The sequence below is a fragment of the Acartia tonsa genome, chromosome 11 (genome assembly GCF_053477335.1).
Source record: "Acartia tonsa isolate MP-2025a chromosome 11, ASM5347733v1, whole genome shotgun sequence".
Lineage (NCBI taxonomy): Eukaryota > Metazoa > Arthropoda > Copepoda > Calanoida > Acartiidae > Acartia > Acartia tonsa.
Window position 1 is genome coordinate 12,362,733 of NC_137270.1, and position 22,500 is coordinate 12,385,232.

At 33.1% G+C, this 22,500-nt stretch overlaps 2 protein-coding genes across 18 annotated transcripts in view; both read left to right on the plus strand.

Annotated features, from left to right (window-relative positions):
- Sirt1 (Sirtuin 1) lies at positions 1 to 14,510 on the plus strand. Of its 7 annotated transcripts, none has more exons than XR_013883624.1 (25): positions 2 to 369; positions 547 to 653; positions 915 to 1,013; positions 1,333 to 1,379; positions 1,807 to 1,917; positions 2,263 to 2,307; positions 2,704 to 2,837; positions 3,180 to 3,224; positions 3,655 to 3,717; positions 4,008 to 4,082; positions 4,528 to 4,600; positions 5,114 to 5,208; positions 6,430 to 6,490; positions 6,766 to 6,831; positions 7,131 to 7,330; positions 8,013 to 8,103; positions 8,852 to 8,935; positions 10,075 to 10,139; positions 10,370 to 10,447; positions 10,764 to 10,817; positions 11,119 to 11,284; positions 11,782 to 11,960; positions 12,553 to 12,644; positions 13,077 to 13,288; positions 14,359 to 14,510. XR_013883624.1 is itself a non-coding variant. In XM_080175624.1 (24 exons), the coding sequence occupies exons 2-24, from the start codon at positions 557 to 559 to the stop codon at positions 13,229 to 13,231; spliced, it is 2,175 nt and encodes a 724-aa protein (XP_080031750.1). In that variant the 5' UTR covers positions 1 to 369; positions 552 to 556; the 3' UTR covers positions 13,232 to 13,900. The 7 variants fall into 7 exon arrangements, 2 of the variants coding, with proteins under 2 accessions (XP_080031750.1, XP_080031749.1); XR_013883621.1 differs by lacking the exon at positions 14,359 to 14,510 and adding an exon at positions 13,680 to 13,900 and having other exon boundaries at positions 13,077 to 13,565; XR_013883622.1 differs by lacking the exon at positions 14,359 to 14,510 and adding an exon at positions 13,815 to 13,900 and having other exon boundaries at positions 13,077 to 13,438.
- The window catches only part of LOC145331029 (uncharacterized), a 19,535-nt gene continuing 11,541 nt past the window's right edge, over positions 14,507 to 22,500 (plus strand). For all 11 annotated transcript variants that reach the window (XM_080175631.1, XM_080175636.1, XM_080175637.1 and 8 more), the window contains exons 1-9: positions 14,507 to 14,577; positions 14,883 to 14,991; positions 15,333 to 15,379; positions 15,885 to 15,934; positions 16,392 to 16,447; positions 16,816 to 16,896; positions 17,766 to 17,863; positions 18,224 to 18,297; positions 22,049 to 22,165. In XM_080175631.1, coding sequence (XP_080031757.1) covers positions 14,914 to 14,991; positions 15,333 to 15,379; positions 15,885 to 15,934; positions 16,392 to 16,447; positions 16,816 to 16,896; positions 17,766 to 17,863; positions 18,224 to 18,297; positions 22,049 to 22,165 — 601 coding nt within the window. In that variant the 5' untranslated portion in view covers positions 14,507 to 14,577; positions 14,883 to 14,913. The remainder of the gene's footprint in view (positions 14,578 to 14,882; positions 14,992 to 15,332; positions 15,380 to 15,884; positions 15,935 to 16,391; positions 16,448 to 16,815; positions 16,897 to 17,765; positions 17,864 to 18,223; positions 18,298 to 22,048; positions 22,166 to 22,500) is intronic.

Genomic DNA, 22,500 nt, shown 5'->3' on the forward strand with positions numbered 1-22,500 from the left:
ATTTAAACGCTTTACTCTTGCTATGATATCTATAGTTTTATGTTTTAAAACTACAATATTTATGTTTTAGATAAGGAGTTTATGAAAAGTGGGGGAAAGGGATATTGTTCATCTCGTAATTAAGAATTATTGGACATGAAGAATTTCTTATCTCGATTTAAATCCAATATCTCTTAATAAGCAGCTACAAATGAATTAACAGTCCTAGATTACGAGATCTTTACAATATATCCCTTCCCCTTCCTTTCCCTTGGTTCATAAATTCTTCATCTATCTGCACAACTGTACACATGTGATATATTAATGCAACTCAATATTACAGACTTACTTTTTATAATGTTTTGTAGTTTGTAGCTGAAACTACTAAGGGTATATTTATTTAGGGTCAATTTCATAATTTTCATGTCCAGTAAAGATGCCATTTTACCTTTTCCTGAAGAAAAAATTGAATAAAAATTTTTATTTCAGCATTTATTAAAGTGTATTCTTTATAACAAATACAGCAAAATATCTAAACCTTACCCTAAATAAATATATATCTACTAGTGTAGCAAGAATGGAAGACATAGTACCCCCCACCAAAAAGGCAAAACTTGGTCCTGGTCAGGATGTGAGCGGCCATGACACCCTTGCAGACAACCAGTTAGATACAGGTATAGTTTTTTGACGTGAGCAAAAATGCCTTTTTCAAGCACTTGTTATACCAATAGTTTGTCCCTTTCAGACTATTTTTTTTGCAAGTATGAAAAATCAATGCATCAGAACTATGGCTTCCTGGTGCTTCCTGAATAGGCCTTGAGGAGTAGAATCAGGAATTTTTTGAAATTTTGAAAATATCTCTTTCCTAGCTTGAGAAAACCTCTAAAAAAAGCTTGAATTTCAAAAAAAGCAGGGGGAAAAAACCGTATGTTCAGGTGCCAGTACAAATGGTGTACACGATGTTCCGGGGCCCTCCAGTAGCAGCAGTAATGGACCATTTGATGTACCTGGCGGTACCTCGACTGCAGAGCCAGGTAATTTCACTAGTAACTGCTTCTGTCCTGTAGTATGAGATAGATGTAACGAACTCTGAAAATAGCTTAAAACCTCGCAAAGAAAATACACAGCTTCCTATAAGTAGAATTTAAGGAATAGAGGTGGTGGATGAAAAATCCTCTCATTTTTATGGGCGATTTCCTTTTCAATAAATCAAAACCTTTTCATTAACTTCAGCTTTAGACAGACATCCTGTATCTTTAAGATAACTAATGAAATTAAGAAGGTTATTTAACTATGAATGTTTTGTTTTTTTTTGCTCTTAATAGCTAAATGATATTATTGATTTTGATTTAGAAGATGATGATGACAATATATCAATTTTGAGTGGAATTTCAGACATGTCAGGAAAGAATATTTTACTTAAAATAGTATTCTTAATTTGACGATTCTTATTTGAAGTAAACACCTGAAATTATGTAATAAAACAAGTCTTGAGAATGTTCATGTATAAGTATCTTTTCATCAATAGAAATTTCCTCTTTTTTTTAATAAAAAAAACACCAAGATAGTTAAAAAGTAAACATAAGAAAACTTCGAGAAAGATAACATGAAGTGGTAAAGAGTTTAATATATATTATCTGAAAAGATAAGAATGAAATAGGCTAACAGCACCCCTGGAACTTTGAATATCTTTCATTAAGCCTAAAAGAACCCTTGGACTTATGAAAATTTTTCCTTAATTTGAGAAATTTGCAAGATCTTAACGGACAAACAAAGAATCATTTTTTCTTTTTATAATAGGATTTAAGAGTAAAATATTCTTTTGGTTCAGGGAAAGGTTGGAAGCCCGACATGACCGGTGAGTTGGCCTGGTTAGCCAGGGCTAGGTCCAGGGGAATTAATCCCAGGGACATCATTGCAGATCTTATGCAAGGAGGGGTAAGTATAATATAATATACATTTTGTTATGATTAACTTGTAATCTATTGATGTTTAGGAGAAAAGAGATGGGTATTCCATTATTTGAACCTCTAACTCAATATCACAAATGAATTAAACAAAACCTAAAAAGAGTTACAGTAATTGTATTTGTGAGGGCATTTGCTTTTTTGTGTCTCATATTAATCCAGTAAAGCAACCACCATGCCAAATATCAGTGCTGTAACATTTTTAGGTAATTTTTTTTTCTCCACGCGCTCTTGACCTCCTTCCTCATCATTATATGTATTGTCAGTTTGTGTTTCTGTACACAAATATTTTTTATTATTAATAAGTTATTTTTAGGATACTGCCATGTTGGAGTCTATGGATGATAGCACAATTTGGATGGTGAGTTTACTTTAAATAGCGCATCTACTCTACAATTTGTTCGTAATTTCTAATTAGGTTCTTTTTTAGGATTTATACCCAGTAAAATATTATATTTATTAGAAAATAAATCTTGGGGTATGGTATTTCTTTTTTCCTTTTGTACATTGGTATCCTTCTTTATACATAACTAGCGGCTGCGCTCCTAGCATCTAGGAACTATGTATTTGAAAGTAAGGAAAGTAAGAAAATGGCCTAAATCCAGGCTTATATAAGAATTAAATAGCCTAAAACTATTCAGGGACCTATAAGAAGCTTTTATAAAATGGAGAACTTAATCTATTTAGTAGTTATCGGAATCTTAAGCTACAGAAAAAAAACCTTACTACTTTATATAAAAGGATTGTTCTTGTTTAGATTTTATTCAAAATGTTTGCCCAGCCGCCCAAACGACAAAAGCTGAAAGATTTTAACACTATCGAAGACCTAGCGAGACATATCAAAGAGGCTAGAAAAATTTTGGTCCTTACGGGAGCCGGCGTTTCAGTCAGGTAAAACATAAAAATATAAATTGAAGTAATAAAATATTAATTTTGAAAAAATGAATAAGAATAATATTTGCGAATAGGATTTTATATATTTTAGGCCTGATCAAAATAAATTCAATTGCAACATTTACTCTGACATTTACGGACAAACCACCATTTATTTACACGATTTAGTCTTATTTTTATTCATGGCCTGAGGCCCCCTGCTATCCTTTTATTTTCCTCAAACAAATGCCAAAAAAAATTACTCTATGTACCTAGTGTGTTTTGCATAGATGTATCTTAAATACCTATTAAAAATATCATAATTTACCATAAAAAATTTCAATTGAAGTATTTTTTCAGTTGTGGAATACCTGATTTTCGTTCTAAGGATGGTGTCTATGCAAGGTATGTTTTAGTATTTTATTAGGGATAAGGGATCAGATAAAAATTGTAATAATTTCGGATCATGGAAAGAAAACGAAGTAGCGGGTTTCGTCGTATTTTCACAATAGCTTTTGATAGTTATTTTAGGTTGGGTTAGGTTATGTAAATGTTAATGATTGCCCTAGAAAAAAGAGAAAAGCTACCGTGAAAATATGACGAAACCCGGTACTTCGTTTTCTTTCCAAATTTTCTTATAACTTACTTCTTTAATATTTCCCTTTCATTTCTAATTTAATTTCCATAACTGGTGTTACCCCAAACTCACCCCGACAAATTATCAAAATTCACGTAATTTTTTGAATTAGCTTTTTGAATCACTACTTTTAATATCTTGTTATAAAATGTTTTTTAGAAAATAAACGTGGTATTAATAAATATTTGTGGTTTTTAGATTGGCTGTAGATTTTCCTGACTTACCCGATCCTCAAGCCATGTTTGATATACAATACTTTAGGTAACTTCGTAATGTAATTTCCTATTATTCATTGAATAAAAGCTTTAGGTGCATTTAGAGTCTTAGCTATTTTTTGATGTATGCACGCTTCATTTTGTATTACGTTTATTACCTACTTTAATTGCTTTTGTTTACAATTTCAAACTAATAAAATCACAAAGTGCCATGTTTTGACAAACACACATTCCTCTTAGTACAAATAATATGTCTTAACCATTGTTTGCACTTGTTCAATTTTATTAAACTTTAATTTAAGTTTTACATTAATTAAGATTTATATATTTTTTCAGGAAAGATCCTCGTCCATTTTTCAAGTTTGCAAAAGAGATTTATCCCGGTCAATTTACACCTTCCCCCTGCCATAGGTAACATTGTTGTTGTTTTGTTGACTATAAAAATTCGGATTATGGGGTAATTTTTTACATTATCATTGGGGTGGTCTATCAATTGAGCTAACTAATTCTTCGAATGCATCATAGTCAGTATTTTAAATTGGTATAAACGTGAATATTATGACAGGGGATAAATAGTCGTCAATTTAGGTTGCTAACATATACATCATTTATTGTTCAGTTCGTTCATCCAGTAGGAGGGGATGGAGTAAAGGGGGTATAGTTATTTTGACTAGATACGAGTTTCACTATATAAATTAGAGTACATGATATTCTGGTGTAAGATCCAAGTAATAATAAATCTATTGTATCTCAGTATTGTATTTTATACCTAGTATCGACTGTCGCCTGTTTGAGGCCAAGGCATAGTATCTATTGTTGTTTTTTTTCACAATGAATTAAATTATTTTTAATTTAGGTTTATTCAGTGCCTAGAGAGGGAAGGAAAATTATTACGAAACTACACTCAAAATATTGATACTTTAGAACAGGTACATTATAAAGTTTAATTTATTGGTTTGTCGTTCGTTACATTATTACATAGTCAGGTTAGGTTATATTGGAACCTGAGTAGCCCAGCCTCGCAGGGGTACGCATAGGATAAAATACCTCCCCTTATTTTCAAAAAATTAGGGAGAGGGGAGGATTATCATGTACATTAATGAGATTTAATCGTTGGATGTTAAAGGGGTGATAAAATATGTCCTGATTTGAATTCTTAATCTTAGCTTTCTTATTCTTATCTAACCCTTTCTTGAGTATTTTAAGTGTTAGGTATGCTTTAATACACCCTTCAATTTAGCAGAAAATCGTAGGGAGAATATATAACCTATCAGGGGTGGGGGGAGGGAGAAATTCAATATATATATTAATAAAGATGTTCCTTATTTTTACTATATAGATTTGGAAAAGAAATAGAAAAGGGTCGGTGGGGGAAAGAAATTCAACTATTTCAGGAAATATACACCCCTGCATATCATCTGAAATAAGATCACCTTTTTTAGGTTGCTGGAATTTCAAGGGTAGTTCAATGTCACGGTTCTTTTGCCACAGCTACGTGTACACTGTGTAAACAAAAACAAGAGGCTCATACCATCAGGTACATAGATAGATAGATAGACAGATGACAGGCAGACATATGGACTATAAGTTTACAACATCCACTGCAAAACAAAAACAATATGAGCATTTTGGTTGGGCATTTTTGTTAGGGAGCGTTTTCTCTTGGAACGGTGTTGGACCCCTCCGTAAAAATAGTTACAAAACTTACCACTACCAGGACCAGAGATGGCATAAAAAAACCACTTGGTTTAAACCAAAAAAAAGCTTTAAAAACCAAGGTGGGGATGGTTTTTTTAAAATATTTCTACAAAGGCCTATCTTTCCAGTTATATCTTTTCATAACGTAAACAATACAGTAAATAACTGTCAAAAATCTAAATTACATTATCAGCCAGGGTTGTCAAATCGGGCGGGCGGTTTTGGGCTGCCCTTTTTTGGGTCTTTTCGGGCAGATTTGGGCACCCCCCAGCGGGTTGAGAAAAAAGGGAAGGCTGTGAAAAAAGAGGGGGGAGGACTATAATTTGGATATTATTAAAAAAAAAACAAAAAAAACCTGGTTTTTATATAAAAAAAAAAACTGGTTTGTTCTTTTTTTTAAGAAAAAACCTGTTTTTTTACCATCTCTGATCAGGACCTATGAGAAGCTCCATATCGGTTTAGCGGTTAGCGAGATTCTTAAGTACAAACAGATACATAGTGTCCCATAGTGTAGTGGTTAGCGCACTACGCTGTGTTTAGGAGAAATCGAGTTCAAGTCCCCACATAGACTTGGCACTTGGTTGACAAATGCTGTCGCAATTTGTCAGATTATGATCACGCAACCTTCCCTAAGATGCCTTAGGGTTGTAAGGGGGGAGATTTGTAGGAAGTTAGGATTCTACAAATCAAGCAGCTCTTAACCATGCTTTCCCTTATCCATGCTCCTCGTATGAGAGTGCCATTAATTAGGGTGGCTTAATATGGAATACCTGCCAAAACTCTAGTCCAGGGTGATGTAAAAATTGAGTAGCTTCCACAAGAATTGCGGGTCAGCTTGTAATGTAACATAGAATACAATCAGCTGTGCGCGAGGCTTATCAATCTAAGATTGGCCAAAGGATTCTCACTTCCAGTCTCCGTGTGCATCTGAGTCCTAACTTCAGAGAATTATGGCTACAACGTCAACAAACAGATACACAAACTCGCACACACATCCTGTTACTTTAATAAAAATATTGGTTGATGATTTGATTATTGATTGATTTCAATTATTTTTCAGGGAAGATATAATGGAACAAAAGATACCTTTGTGTACTACCTGTCCAAGTCCAGATTTACAGGTAGACACACAGACAGATAGTTGAAAAGATAGACACATGGAAGGACTTATTAACTGACTTATACAATCAAAGTAAATTGGTGCTTTACAGTGAAGTCGGCTAGATAGATCGAATGATTCAAGATTAAACAAACACACTTAATGAAACACTAGTTTCAATTACGTAACATAATGGATTGGGAATCCAATAATTTGCTTAATTCATGTTTGTGATTTACAGCAATTAAAATAAGTTTTACTTTGTGTATTATCATGTTTAGTTTATAAATATTTTAGGAAATTTTAGAACGATTAGAGAAACAACAAGAAGAGAGAAAAGAAGCAGAAAGGAAAAGAAGAGAGGTAGGTCTTATTATTCTTTAGCGCACTAACGGCTGCGTCCGTATCATTTATTAACTAATTATACGTTAACTGGGTATATTTTTTATATTCTTCCGTCCGTCATTTTAGATATATCATCTTAGAAAACGTTGCTTTTACTTCTTCAGATTATGAATTATATTTTTTCTTGAAAATATCGAATATCTCATTTTTTCAACCAATAATTTTAATCTTCAAACGATTTTATTAATTTTGGGGTACATCAAGTTTATTTATCGTTCATTGTCCTATCCCTGATATTAATCTAATATATCTCATAGGGTACAACAGAGAGTACAAGTAGTACAGTGGCGGATGGTGAATCCAGTACAAGTTCAAGTACCATGCCCAATACCAGCGAGAGTTCGAGTCCCACCCCCACCCCTGCACCATCTGTAGGTGGGGCAGAAGCTACCCCTACCCCGACATCTTCTGTGGAGGGGGGTGAAAATAAACCTTCATCTACAAATCCGTCCAATAGGTAGAAATACTTATCTTAGTGTTTATTTTCATTGAAGTGTTAATTACACTGGTACGCGATGTATTATAACTAGGGTTGGCAATCGGGATCCGGATTCCGCCCAATTTTCGGTCAATTTTGGAATCCGTATCCGGAATCCGTTTTTTAATAGCGGATTCGGATTCTTAATTGGTAGGCTAAAATTAGCGTCTTTAGTTTTTTCTTTTAACTCCTCCTTTTTGAAGGGAAAGGTTGTCAGCATTATATATAATATCTTTTAAAATTTGGTTCTATTCTCGGAAGTGAATTATAGAGAACACCAAGAACATTAATTTTTAGGACATATGTAGCACTTAAATTTTTTAATTTAAAAAAAGCCTTTAATAATATTGCTAGAATCCGGAATCCGCCAAAAATAAGAATCCGGAATCCGCGGAAATCCGCCTTTTTTTGGACGGATTCTTGTAAGAATCCCAATCCGGATCCGGTCCAAAAATTTGACGGATTGCCATCCCTAATTATAACCACATATTATTCCTTGTCTCAAAAACTTTAATTGAATTTGATTGTTTGGTCACTGTCTAAACTTTTCAACAAAAAATCTTCAGAAGGAATAATTATTAGGGATGTAGATCAAGTTATCGTCCATTGTCTTATCCCTTTAGATCCCCGACACATCTTTAGTATGAATATATATTTTTAGTTTACCTGGAAAATCAATGCCTCTGTTGGAGCCAGTAAGTCCCTTCTCAAATGTACCTATTATGAAGCCTGATATTGTATTCTTTGGAGAGGTAGGGTATATTAGTTTACTTATTAATCATTTTCCAAAAAAAAATTTATATTGACTAGGTAGGTATTTATTATAGCAATTTTTACTAGGGTTGGGCCGGATACTTTTTTGGCCGGATACCGGATATCCGGCTGATTTCAAATGCCGGATATCCGGCAAATATCCGGTTATTTGGCCAAATTACCGGATATCCGGCCGGATAACCGGCTAAATTACCAGATATTAAAGTAGCAAAAAAAATTTATTAATAAACTTTTGAGATTTCATATATAAAATTTACATAAAGATAAACATATTCAAAAAATGTTCTTCTAGCTTCAATAATAAGAAAATTATAGCCATATAAAATTTTAAAAAGCAGAGATTTTTGGTGTAAAATATAAAAAAAGTTATAGCCGGATATCCGGCCGGACAGTTTCAATATCCGGTATCCGGCCGGATATTGAAAATGGCCGGATATCCGGCCACACCGGATATCCGGCCCAACCCTAATTTTTACCATACTGGAAATATCTATCTACACTTTCAAAATTGTTTATCATTTTACAATAGATTCTCATAAATATTTTTGATGTTGAAGAACTGATTTTTAGAGCAAATAAACCAAATTATTCTCATTTTAAGGTCTAAAGGTGCCCTTTAGTACAACAATGATCTGATACATAATAATTCATCACAATAGTGAAAAACAGACACATAAGAGTTTGCTTTTAGGAAGAAAAATTGTTATATTTGTGCCAAATATTTAGGGCTTATCAGACCAGTTTCACAAAACAATCGCCGAAGATAAAGACGAAGTTGACCTGCTTATAGTTGTTGGATCCAGTCTTAAGGTATGTCTCTCATTTTATGATATTTTAAAGAGCTATACTACACTCTTGAAAAAAAATCAATTATAGTTTGATTATGTAACTTATTATTATACAAAGATAGGAATTCATTAGTGTGCAGAAGGGTGTTGAAGTGGGTGTCATCAACCCCCTTTATTTGAAATTAAAAGGACTCTCCACAGAAAAATTAACTTTGGATTTTTGAAAATCTAACCTGAAATTATTATTCTCTGTTCAATTTTAAGCATTTTTTGTTTTTGTGGCATCGCGATCGAAGCCCTTTGAAATTTTTTACCTCCTTTAAGTGAATCCTCCCGCCATTCAATTTGTGCTGCTTTAGTGATTTTTAGCTTCTATGTTGCCGCATGCATCGCCCTTCTCCGCCGCTACTCCGCTATTCATTGCTGTACGTCGCGTTTCAATACATGCTCCCCTCTCCCTTGTTCAGAAATTAAATGGAGGCTGGGGGTGTTGTGTATAGCGACGTACGCAATGTATAGCGGAGTAGCGGCGGAGAAGGGCGATGAATGCGGCAACTGCAGCAAAAGATGGTTATATTTGGCGGAGGCGAACACAAAATGGAGGCGGCAGGATTGTCCAGTCAAGGAAGAGGATAAATCGTAGAGCGGCCGGTTGCAATGGAGCAAATGTTCTTTAGCGGCAAACATATATTGAGTGGAGGAAAGTGTAGTATATATTGTTATAGCTGCAGTACAAATAGGCGGCGGACAAAATTTTCAAAGGGCTTCGATCGTAATGCCACAAAAACAAAAAATGCCTAAAATTGAACAGAGAATAATAGTTTCAGGTTAGATTTTCAAAAATCCAAAGTTGATTTTTCTGTGGAGAGTCCTTTTAAGGAGATCTACTTTTCCCCTCCCGCCTTTTCAAGATTTACACTGGCGTAAGAACAGTTTCGAGACGAGATTAAGAGTTAAACATTTTTTCCGGTATGGCTTCGGAATCGATTAATATCCGATGGATTAGAACCGGTTCTGAGCCATATTGAAAAATCATGTTTAGCATCCCTGTTTTGGGGAAAGGAAGAAAGTGGAGGGGGTAGGGTAGTTAGAGGGATTAAATAGTTTATTGAATTAACCAAACTTACGATTAGCATTAATTGGATTTTTTTTATATTTTAGGTTCGTCCTGTTGCTCTCATTCCATCCTCAATCCCAAAGCATATTCCTCAAGTTTTAATTAACAGGTACAATTCCATTTAGATAAATGTATAATTGTGTCTTACCTACCTACATTTCATAGCTTTTTTCATAACTCTTAATGAAATTGTCCGTTTACACGGGTACTTGGGAGATTCATTTTTATTCGGAAAATGTCATTCATATGCTTGTATCAAAGCAAATTGTTGTGTGTCTTAGCACATCACTACTTATGGATGTTGTCATCCTTGTTTCAAATATTTTTTTTTACTTTCAGAGAACGGTTATCCCATATGACGTTTGATATAGAGCTTCTGGGTGATTGTGATGTTGTTATTAACCAACTTTGTCATATGTAAGTATATTAGTAGAGTAAGCTATGCTTACTATATTTAGGGTTGGTCCGTCCGTCCGAAACGGATAGCTATTAAAGTTAATTCTGGCATGTTAAAATTAATTTAGTATAAATTGTAGACTTTAAAAAATTTCTGCACAACATTCTTGTGTGTGTGTGTGTGTGTGTGTGTGTGTGTGTGTGTGTGTGTGTGTGTGTATGTGTGTGTATGTACAGTTTAGCCATTTTTTTCTAAGTGTTTGGACCTAAGTAGTCATGAAGTAGTCCTCAATGGTTATTAATGTAGTAAAAACTAAGGATTGTTTTTATGTTTAAGGTTGGAAGGAGATTGGTCACCCGGCATTCATAAACCCATCTTAGAACAAACACAAGGAATTAAATCCATATTTACTCTCCTATCTTTCCGCGGATATTAAAATGAAAAAATATGAGATTAAAACCAGTCTTTCTAGCCCCGAGGGGCTAAAGGCCTGGGCTTACAAAACTTGTATTAATCTTATTATTTTTATTTTGATATTCGTGGAGAATTGTCTGTCATACAATGCTATACATAATATTTCAGTATGGCTGAGAACCAGTTTTCATTCAGCGGATATTAACTACCTAATTTGGAAGATTTGGAATTTGGAAGATATTATTTAATGATAAAATATAATAGATTTGATTACTTTAGTGTTACCCCCACCTACTATTAACAAAGAAGATACTTCTGAAAAATCGGCAAAGGAGGCTAAAGATACATCAGAGAATAAAGTAGTCACTGCTGAAGAAAAATCTGCTAGTGTTGCAAATGAAAAATCCCCCAAAGAAACTTCAGCTGCTGAGAGTAATGATAAGGTAAGGATTCTCCTTAAAAAATTTGTGGGTGGGGGGATTCAGGGGTGTATATTCTGCACAAAATTTATTTTTTTCCCCGGCGACAAATTTTTTTTATTTCCCCCCCCCCCCCCCCCAGTTTTTTGTTTCACCAAGTAGGGGGGGAAATGGAAAAATGTTTAAAGAACTCTATATTTTATTTATTTTTTCCCTCCTACCACACATTTTTTTTAGTTTTTTTTTCACCAAGGAGGGGGGAGGGGAATGGAAAAATGTTTTAAGTTTTCTTAATTTTTATATTTTTTTCCCTCCAACTACTTATTCCCCCCCCCCCCCTCCCCCCCTGAGCCGTGAATCCCATGTAGAATATACACCTATAGTTATAAACCTATGATTAGCTACATTGTAAAGGAGAACAATATCGTGTCAGCGGTCAGCGACATCCTTCGGTAAACACAGATAGATATCCTGTTACTTTTTAGGATAAGAGTTTTGTTATTAATAGACATATTTTTAAGGAGAAAGATGACAAATCTGGTAACGACTTATCTGCTTCTGCTGCCGATGGGGACAAAGATAGTACAAATGGTGACAATGACAATGATAATTCTGAAGACGGAGAAGGTGGAGACTGGAAGCCAAAATCACTGGCTCAATCCTTGCCCGCACATCAATTCTTGCATATTCCTCCGCACAGGTTCCAATCTATTCTTTTTCAAAGCGAAGCTTTTCTATAATTAGGGACGTCCCGTCCTTCAAGCACAGTCAGTCCTTTTCGTTAATTTAAACAGGTTAGAATTGTACTATCGATTTCACATTTTGCATGATGAATCTTATAAAAATTTGGTACGATTTAGGAACTTAGCAATTCTAAAATCGTTACCAGAAAGTCTATACGTTCATTTAAAACTTGCTGATTTCTTACTTTTTTACAACAAAGTTTTGTATTTTATGATTATCCGATTCATCTGATTTTGGGAATACTGATTCCTATCATCATAAGGTACACTATAATTAGCGAAACATCTCTGAAATCAAGTCCTAAAATTGTAACTATGTTCTTAAGCAGCATTGAGTATTTACGCAATATTGCAACAAATTTACATACAATTTTGTTTAGACTCATACTCTACAAGTTTTATTGATTGTTTGTCCTACCGTTTCAGAGCTTTGCTTTTATAGATGTTGTCATCCTTATTTTTCCTGGTTATTTCTGATAATTATCAATCAATGTTTAATATAAGTATAAGTATCTTTATAGAAATCAATTTGATGTCTTATTTATCTAGGTATATATTCCATGGTGCAGAAGTGTATGCGGAGGATCTGAGTGATTCTGAAGATGAGATGGGAGATGAGGAAGAGTCGGACCAGGAACAAGGTAAACAGACATACAGACCATAGTAACTAACCGACAGTCCTTAATCATAAAAATAGATAATAGTTATTTATCGCATTGTATTATATATCAGCTTTCCGCTGATATTACACTTCTAAATTTTAATATTCAAACCAGTTTTTAATAAAACTTTCAATTGGGTCATTAAATATCAACTAATAGCGTAAGAAAATATTATCGTGGCCAAGTCGCTACAAAAGAGCATAAAGCAATTTGCTAGATGACAAGACGGTCCCCAAAATAGGATACAGGTAGTTGTGTGAGTTTTACCTCTATACTTAAATCTTTATTAGCAGGCGAACTGACAGAAATCAAAAAAGGAAATTGAATATTAATGTATTTGCAAAATTGAGTAGCTTCGCTACTATAAAATAAAATATATTCAACATAATACAAATACTTTATTTTGTCTAGATGAACTTGAAACGAGCCATGATGAAAGTTTACCTTCTAGTAGTCAACCTATGCAGGAGGGTCCATCAGCTGCCGGCCAGCAGCAGGTTCAAGACCAACCTATGGACGGTCATCCTGGTGATGGAGAAGCTGGAATCAGCGGACAACAATCCTGAGCAGAAGCTGCATCTCTATCTTTAATTTAGTTTAATTTACAGGTTTTATTCAATAGGGTTATTTTGAGTTTTTTTTTCTATTTTTCTACCCTGTAAACGTTTTTATTTTGATTTTTTACTACAAGCATATTTATTTACATTTTGAGTGATTATTGTAAACTAATGATAAGAGCATTGAAAGAACTAAACCAAAATATTATGAGACTGGTAAAATATTAGCTTAATATTCAAAATTATTATTATGCAAACAAAAAATCATAAAAAGCAATTATTTTAAAATGAAGTCGTGCAATAATAGTTAGTTCTCGCATCGTGTTATAAACATCTTTCCGCGGTTATAAAATATACAATAATAAGAATCAAACCAGTTTTTTAGCCCCGAGATGACGAAAGCACGGGCTAAAAAGACTAGTTTTAATCTTATGATTATACATTTTTATATTCGTAGAAAACTGGATATAATACGATGCTATACATATTTTTTCTGTATGGCTGAGAACCGGTTCTTATCCACCGGATAAAATTTTTACTATTTTAATCAATTATTTTTTTTTATTCAAGCAAGTTTATAAAGTATTTAAAGGCTCTAATATATCTATATATTTCTATAAAAGTACAAAAAATATTTTAATCTAAAGTATACAGTTATTTCAGTTCATAAAAAGGAAACATTTTTCAGTTTTTTGTTACAATTTATACCTACCTACCTAGTTTGTTTCTTCTAGTTCAAAAAAGGTATTGATGGTAAATCAATTACCAAAAAATGCCTATTTATACTGTTTATGTTTCTTACTTTTTCTATTTTTTTTATTTGATTTTTATTAAGGGGTGTATATTTTCCAACCTAATTAAATTTCTTTCCCCCCACCCCTCTCTATTTCTTATGCCCCTCCCCCCCCCCCCCCCCGCCTCCCCACGAGTGGCGGGGAGAAAAAGTGAAAGTATACACCCCTGTTTTAGCAGATTTTTTTTCATTTGCATTAGTATCTTACTCAAATCAAAACTATTTCAATATAATGAGGAAATTGACATTTTGAAAACAGATGGTAACATAGGTCAGACAATGATTTAATTATAAATATAATGACAAAAGGCTAATGAAAAAAAATTTATTTTCTTTTCATTAGGTCAACCTAAATTTTAATTCTTGTCTGCTCCTTTTATTTGTTTGTTTTTCAAAATATCTTAAGAAATTATGCAAGTTGTTTGTTTTTACATAAAATGCATCTATACTGTTTATATTGGTATACCTACTAATACTAATATTCTATTTTCAGAATTAAGTATGTTTTTGGTCGTTTGAAAACTTTGATACTACCATTTGTACATATTTTTGTGTTTATAAGGTAAGAATTTGTTATTTCTAAGAGGGTAGCTACTCTATATTTGTTTTGTCTCTACGTTTATTTTTTTATGAATTTTTCTAAGGATCTATAGGGAAAACCCGATGGACTATAAAGTATAAACTATTATGATAAACAAAATTATCATTTTTGTGAATCTAAATTATCTTTGTAGACACAAAAGGTTTGTACAACCCAATCGATATTTAATTTAAGTCAGTGTTTTAAAATGCAAACTAACCGCCTTTCCCAAAAAACAATCGAGATTACTCCATAGTTTTTTTTATTGAAACTTTGTGTATGTTTAGGTGCAAGCAAGGTTAAATAAGAAATAAAAAAATGTTGAAACTGGAAACCCAAACTCACACAGGGGGTGGAAAAATTACCAAAAGAAGGAAATCTGATCCAAACAAACAGGTTTGTTGCGCCGCCTTTGGATACAATTGTTCTTGTTAGTTGTTTAATTACTTTAAAGTTGTAATTTGTTATTTATACCATATATTACAAAAAAAAATATTTTTTTTCCTTCTATGAATTTAAGCATTTGTGCTTTAGTAATAATCTTTATCCTAATTTAAACGTGTTACTAATATTGGAAAGGGAGAACCCTGCAGGGTAAGTTAAGGGGTTATCTGTAAAGGCTAGATGTAATTATGTAAACTAGAAAGAAAGATATTTTAATTTTTTTAAATGTGAATTTATAAATCAGAATGTTGTTAAAAAGTTGGATTCATAAAATTAATTTGAGGATATTTTAGGAACGAAAGTTTTTTCGACGCTGCAATGAATGTGTTAACTGCAAGAGGTAATTCTTTAATAGTTTGTTAATTAAGATTCTAGGAACGGCTTGTTGTAAGCGGTTGCAAATAAAGGTTGATTGACAAAGACATTTATGCATTATACCTGCAGCTAAAGGAAAAAAGGGTTGTCAGTCAAAGAAAAAAAGACACAGGGGTGTATATTCTACATGGGATCCCCGGCTCAGGGGGGGGGAATAAAAAATTAAGAAAACTGAAAACATTTTTTCTATTCCCCCCCCCCTCCTTGGTAAAAAAAAACTAAAAGAATGTGTGGTAGGAGGGATAAAATAAATAAAATATAGAGTTCTTGAAATATTTTTCCATTTTCCCCCCTACTTGGTGAGAAAAAATTTGTAGCCGGGGAAAAAAAATAAATCTTGTGCAGAATATACACCCCTGAAAAGACATAAAACAAGTTTTAATTTTATCTTGTTTTTATATGGTTATGACAAAAAGTGTTTTGAATTATTATTAACCACATTCCTTTACGATTAATATTTTTTAATTTAGGGTTGAATGTGGACAGTGCAAGCATTGTTTGGACATGCCTAAATTCGGAGGTAAAATAGTCATTGCAAATGAAACATTCTCATTAATCTTGTCATATGTACCAGATCAAAATAAACTTTAACTCAAACCGTAACCCACAAATATTTGAATGTTTCTTGTCTTTTCGCTTGAAAAAAAATCCACTTAACTGTAGTTTTTGCTTCTCTTTGCATTGAATGTTTTTATTGAGATATGCTTTTGACAACCGTACTCTTAAAGAAACATTGACAGTTTGACAAAAAGTTCGCGGTGGTGATATATTTTGTAGCCGTTAGTAAGGTGTTAACAAACCCTCAATCCTCATGATAAATTCACTGAGTGAAAAAGTCTTTTCTTAGTTGTTTATTTAAAATATATTTCGGTTGATATGGCACCCTCTTCAGTCTAAATGACATAAATCATATTAATTTAATTTATAAGTAAACAAAAATGAAACACTTGGTTGAAAAAAAAATTAATGCTATTTAGGGAGCTATAAACTGAAGAAGGCATGTGTGGACAGAGAATGTGTCAGATCTAAACAGGTACCCACAAAGTTTATTATATTTTTTATATTTTCATACATTTCTTTTTTTAATGAAAATTGTTCAATATCTTTTTCTTTACAATTCAATTTTTACATTGAACCGTAAATCAAAATTGTCCCCCAAAGTTTCTTAAAAACGAACTTTCATTTGTTGAAAAAAATGGGTATTTCATTGGTTTGCAAAACTCTTAATCCATTAGATTTAATTTACATGAAGGGTCTATTTTGTTAATCTTAATTGTAGTTGTACATCAATTTATCGTCCATTTCCTCACCCCCTAAGATTCCTAGTTTAACATGCTTTATAATTAAATAAAAAGAAACAAAGATTTTAAAAGCGAAACAACTCTATATATATTTCTTCAGGACTCAAATGGTATGTCAGGAAATAACCGAGGGAGAGGGGGCAACAATGTTGGAGTGGGAGTCAACAGAAACCAAAATAAGGTGAGTTTAATCTTTGTCTACCTTGTTCTACTATTTGCAGAGAGGGATGTGACATTAACCACTTTTTAAAAAATCGTTTTGGTTCAAAAACTCTTGGTTGGACCCAAACTAGTAGTTTCCAAACTTTCCAACCAAGAGGAGTTACTTTTTATCATTATTGTGAATGTATATTAATTTTAAGACTCCTGACTAATTGTAAGTATTTTACTACCAAGTTTAGTTAAAGTTATGAAAAGAAATCATAGGTGGATTCTTAAACAACTTTTTGGCTTACTGTCTCACTAGTTAGTGAGGCTCGCTAAAAATTTTTGTGAAAAATCATCTAAAATCGCATTAGAAATCTACAAAAATGTATAAAATCTTATGGTAATAACCCTTTTATGATTTTATTTAATTTTTGTAGATTTTTTATGCGATTTTTGAGGATTTTTCACAAAAAAAAATTTTGCGAGCCTCACTAATTTTAGTGAGGCATTGAGCCAAAAAGTTTTTTTTAAGAATCCACCTCAGTCTGTTTAGAATAGTTTGTTCTAATCGGATTGTCAAAATATTTGCGATCTCATTCGACACTGACACGGATTCTACATTATTATGGATTCGGATTCTGACTTTTTATCTTTTGTCTGATCGTCATCCCTATTAATGGATATAGAATATTTTATACGTAGATATTATGACAGGGAAAAAATGTCTCAATTTAGGTTCTAACATGGACATCATTTATTGGTTAGTTCGTTCATCTAGTAGGAGGGGAGGATCGTTATTTTAGCCAGCTACAAGTTTCAATATTAGATTACATAATAATGTGATGTAAGATCCAGGTAATTATAAATCAATTTCCCTATATTATTATCTTTCTTTGTATCTAGGGAGGAAGAGTACAGCAGACCCACTCTGATAGAAACTCAACGACAGCTTCACAAGTAACTGCTCAGAATAAAGGAAAATACTACATTATACCTAATGGGTAAGATTTAATTTTAAAACTTGTTGTACATTAGCTTCGCTACTATAGATATATATGATTTTAAGATTGTGATTTAGGATTTTTATCTTTTTATTTAAAGTAGTTAGGGTTTTTTTTGTCTAAAGCTTAAGTTCTCAATAAATATATATTATTGTGGCTATCTTTTTTAATAAGCTTCACATAGGTCCTGTGATGTGTTTAGTCTATTTTTTCCTATTTAAGTCTTGGGATGGTTTTAAGCTTTTTTCTAGCCCCTCTCTGCCAATTTTAAAACAGTGCTAGTGGCATAATCACTAGTTTTATGAAATAGCACATTTAAAATAACTTTTGTAGGTAACTTTTAATATTTTTTTTCTTTAGATCTGGTGAAATTTATCAGCTGCAATCTTTTCCAAATGGACAACATCAATTAAGTTCTTCTGCAAGGATTTCAGGTATTCATTGTTTGTCTATCTGTCGATCCAATCAATAATCTATTAAATTAAGGGGGGGGGAAGTTTTGCCACTTTCGCGTAAACAGTGTGCTGTGGACTAGGTATTGATTTTAGATTATAGGTTATTTAGGATAAAAGTTTACTTTTGGGTATTAGTTCACGTATATTTAATCATTTTTTGAATAGGTCTCCAGGTTCAGGTGCTGCAGGCTGGAAGGTCGTTTCTGGACAGGTAAAAAAATTTAAAAATTTTGTTTGAAGAGTTAGAGAGCAACTTCTAAAACAAAATATGCTTCTTTTTGAATGTTATTAACATATCTGCAGAAAAAATTAAATTCGGCCTCCAGGTTCAGGTGCTGCAGGCCTCCAGGTACACTCTGGACAGGTAAAAATTAAAAAAATTTATTTAAAGAGTTAGAGGTACACTTATTAAACCAAATATGCATCTTTTTGAATGTTATTACCATATTAGAAGAAAAAATGACAATCGGCCTCCAGGTTCAGGTGCTGCAGGCCTCCAGGTACACTCTGGACAGGTAAAAATTAAGTTTTCTTATTTGAAGAGTTAGAGGTACACTTATTTAACCAAATATGCATCTTTATGGATGTTATCATCATATTTGCAGAAAAATTTAAAATCGGCCTCCAGGTTAAGGTGCTGCAGGCCTCCAGGTATACTCTGGACAGGTAAAAATTAAGTTTTCTTATTTGAAGAGTTAGAGGTACACTTATTTAACCAAATATGCATCTTTATGGATGTTATCATCATATTTGCAGAAAAATTTAAAATCGGCCTCCAGGTTTAGGTGCTGCAGGCCTCCAGGTACACTCTGGACAGGTAAAAATTAAAATTTCTTATTTGAAGAGTTAGATGTACACTTATAAAACAAAATATGCATCTTTTTGGATGTTATTACCATATTTGAAGAAAAAATGACAATCGGCCACCAGGTTCAGGTGCTGCAGGCCTCCAGGTACACTCTGGACAGGTAAAAATTAAAAAAAATTATTTAAAGGGTTACAGGTACACTTATAAAACCAAATATGCATCTTTTTGGATGTTATTGTAGGTAAATTCTGGACAGGTAAAAATTTAAAAAAAATTATTTAAAGAGTTAGAGGTAAACTTATTAAACCAAATATGCATATTTTTGGATGTTATTATCATATTTGAAGGTAAATTGATATTCGGCCTCCAGGTACAGGTGCTGCAGGCCTCCAGATCCATTCTAGACAGGTAAAAATTAAAAAAAATTATTTAAAGGGTTACAGGTACACTTATAAAACCAAATATGCATCTTTTTGGATGTTATTATCATATTTACCGAAAAAATTCAAATTGGACTCTAGTTTCAGGTGCTGCAAGCCTCCAGGCCAAGAAATTTACATTTATTCCATAATATTTCTTACATATGCACAGACAAACAGTCGGCCATTTAGAATATCAGAGGAACTTTTAACAAATATAAAATATAAAAATAAATACAATTTTTGCCAGAAAGTGTCAGGCATTCCTGCCTTTTTCTTTAGACGTGGATTGAATATACAATCTAAGAATTTCTTTATATTTTACTAACCTGGATGGAGAATCTGTAGCTCTAGATGACATCTGGATAAAATTAACCTCTCTCAGTAGTAATTTTAAAATTATTTCACTAGCATCTATACTTTATAATCTGAATCCTATTGAAATTGCATTCCCCATTCTGAGTATCTGTAATATTATATCTTAGACAGAATTATATTTTGCATATGTGTGGAAAACCATACATAAACAAAAAGTAATAAATACAGATCTATCTAGCTGGCTCCTGGAGGCCACCTTGACCCTATCTGGAGCACAACTCAAACCTTTCATCTAAATAAAACAAATTATAAAATTGATTTTTTAAACCTGTCCAGCAGGCTCCTGGAGGCTACCTAGAGCTCCTGGAACAAAAATAGAAGACTTACTTAATAAATTTTGTCATATTATTATATGTTAATAATTTTCTATTTAGAAACCTTTCCTCTAATATCAAATATTACCTTTATTGGAATTTACCTTGCCAGCGGCCACAAGCAGTCACCAGTGGTCACCAGGATCCAGGTAAGGTGTCCAAATCAAAAAGTATCAAAAAATATTATAACTGCCTGTCCAGAGTGTACCTGGAGGCCTGTAGCACCTAAACCTTCAAATATGGTAATAACATCCAAAAAGATGCATATTTTGTTTTATAAGTGTACCTCTAACTCTTCAAATAAGAAATTTTAATTTCTACCTGTCCAGAGTGTACCTGGAGGCCTGCAGCACCTGAACCTGGAGGCCGATTGTCATTTTTTCCTCAAATATGGTAATAACATCCAAAAAGATGCATATTTTGTTTTATAAGTGTACATCTAACTCTTGAAATAAGAAATTTTAATTTTTACCTGTCCAGAGTGTACCTGGAGGCCTGCAGCACCTGAACCTGGAGGCCGATTGTCATTTTTTCTTCAAATATGGTAATAACATCCAAAAAGATGCATATTTTGTTTGATAAGTGTACATCTAACTCGTCAAATAAGAAATTTTAATTTTTACCTGTCCAGAGTGTACCTGGAGGCCTGCAGCACCTGAACCTGGAGGCCGATTTTAAATTTTTCTGCAGATATGATGATAACATCCATAAAGATGCATATTTGGTTAAATAAGTGTACCTCTAACTCTTAAAATAAGAAAACTTAATTTTTACCTGTCCAGAGTGTACCTGGAGGCCTGCAGCACCTGAACCTGGAGGCCGATTGTCATTTTTTCTTCTAATATGGTAATAACATTCAAAAAGATGCATATTTGGTTTAATAAGTGTACCTCTAACTCTTCAAATAAATTTTTTTAATTTTTACCTGTCCAGAGTGTACCTGGAGGCCTGCAGCACCTGAACCTGGAGGCCGAATTTAATTTTTTCTGCAGATATGTTAATAACATTCAAAAAGAAGCATATTTTGTTTTATAAGTTGCTCTCTAACTCTTCAAACAAAAAAAATTTAATCTTTTTACCTGTCCAGAAACGACCTTCCAGCCTGCAGCACCTGAACCTGGAGACCTATTCAAAAAATGATTAAATATACGTGAACTAATACCCAAAAGTAAACTTTTATCCTAAATAACCTATAATCTAAAATCAATTCCTAGTCCACAGCACACTGTTTACGCGAAAGTGGCAAAACTTCCCCCCCCCCCCCATAATGTAGAGGGAAATGTCTTAGATTATAACAGGCGTAAATCGTTGACTGTTGTAGATAGGTACCCGTCTTTATCATAAACCAAGGGAGAGAGAGACAATTGGCTGTTTATTACACTAGACTCCAAAGTTTTATGATAGCTTTTTTTTATTGGTTTTACAACTTTTATTGAACTTTGATAGGTTGTTTCATTAAGTTTATTTCATTGTAATTTACAGAAGGGGTTAATTTTGTGTATTATCTTTGCGGATGTATATCTATTTATCGGCCATTGTCTTATCCCTTTAGATCCCTGCATAAACCATTATATTACTAGTCTGTAGGCGGAATGGATTTATTATTAATTATTACTTTTGATCTTGCACCAGATTTTTTATGTTCTATAAAAAAGTTAACTCTGTAGCGGGCTAAAATAAAGATCTTCCCCATCCCCTTCCTTTTTACTGGATAAACGGCCTGCCCAAAAATGCGAGGAGATATTGCAACCCTAATTGACGACATTTTTTCTCCTGTCATAATATCCACGCATATTCTACATCCATTGTAGGAGGTGTTGGTACAATACTGAAAACAATTCCCACAAGTCTTGCCACAGCTTCCAGTAATACAACCAGAGACATGAAGCCAAAACCATCCAGCATTGGCATTGCCTATGCCGGAACAGGTATACCTAATTTTTCTGGCAGTTAGACAGATAGATAGATAACTTTAAGATAATTCGGTGGTTGGTTAAACCCAAAGCAAGATCTGACATTGCTAATGACGGCACAGGACCTTATTGGTAGAAAATCTTCTTAAAGGTTATACAGTTAAACACCCCTGACTCATTTAGGACTTTAAACTAGATCGATAGAAAATAGAATTAGCAGATAGATTGAAAGAATCTGGTTAAAGATTTGTCACGAGAAAAAGGTTTTATGCAAAGGCATATCTTATTCCTAAGCAATGTCAATAATTGTAGCTAATATTGATATGAAAATAGATCTAGCTAATTTAGAT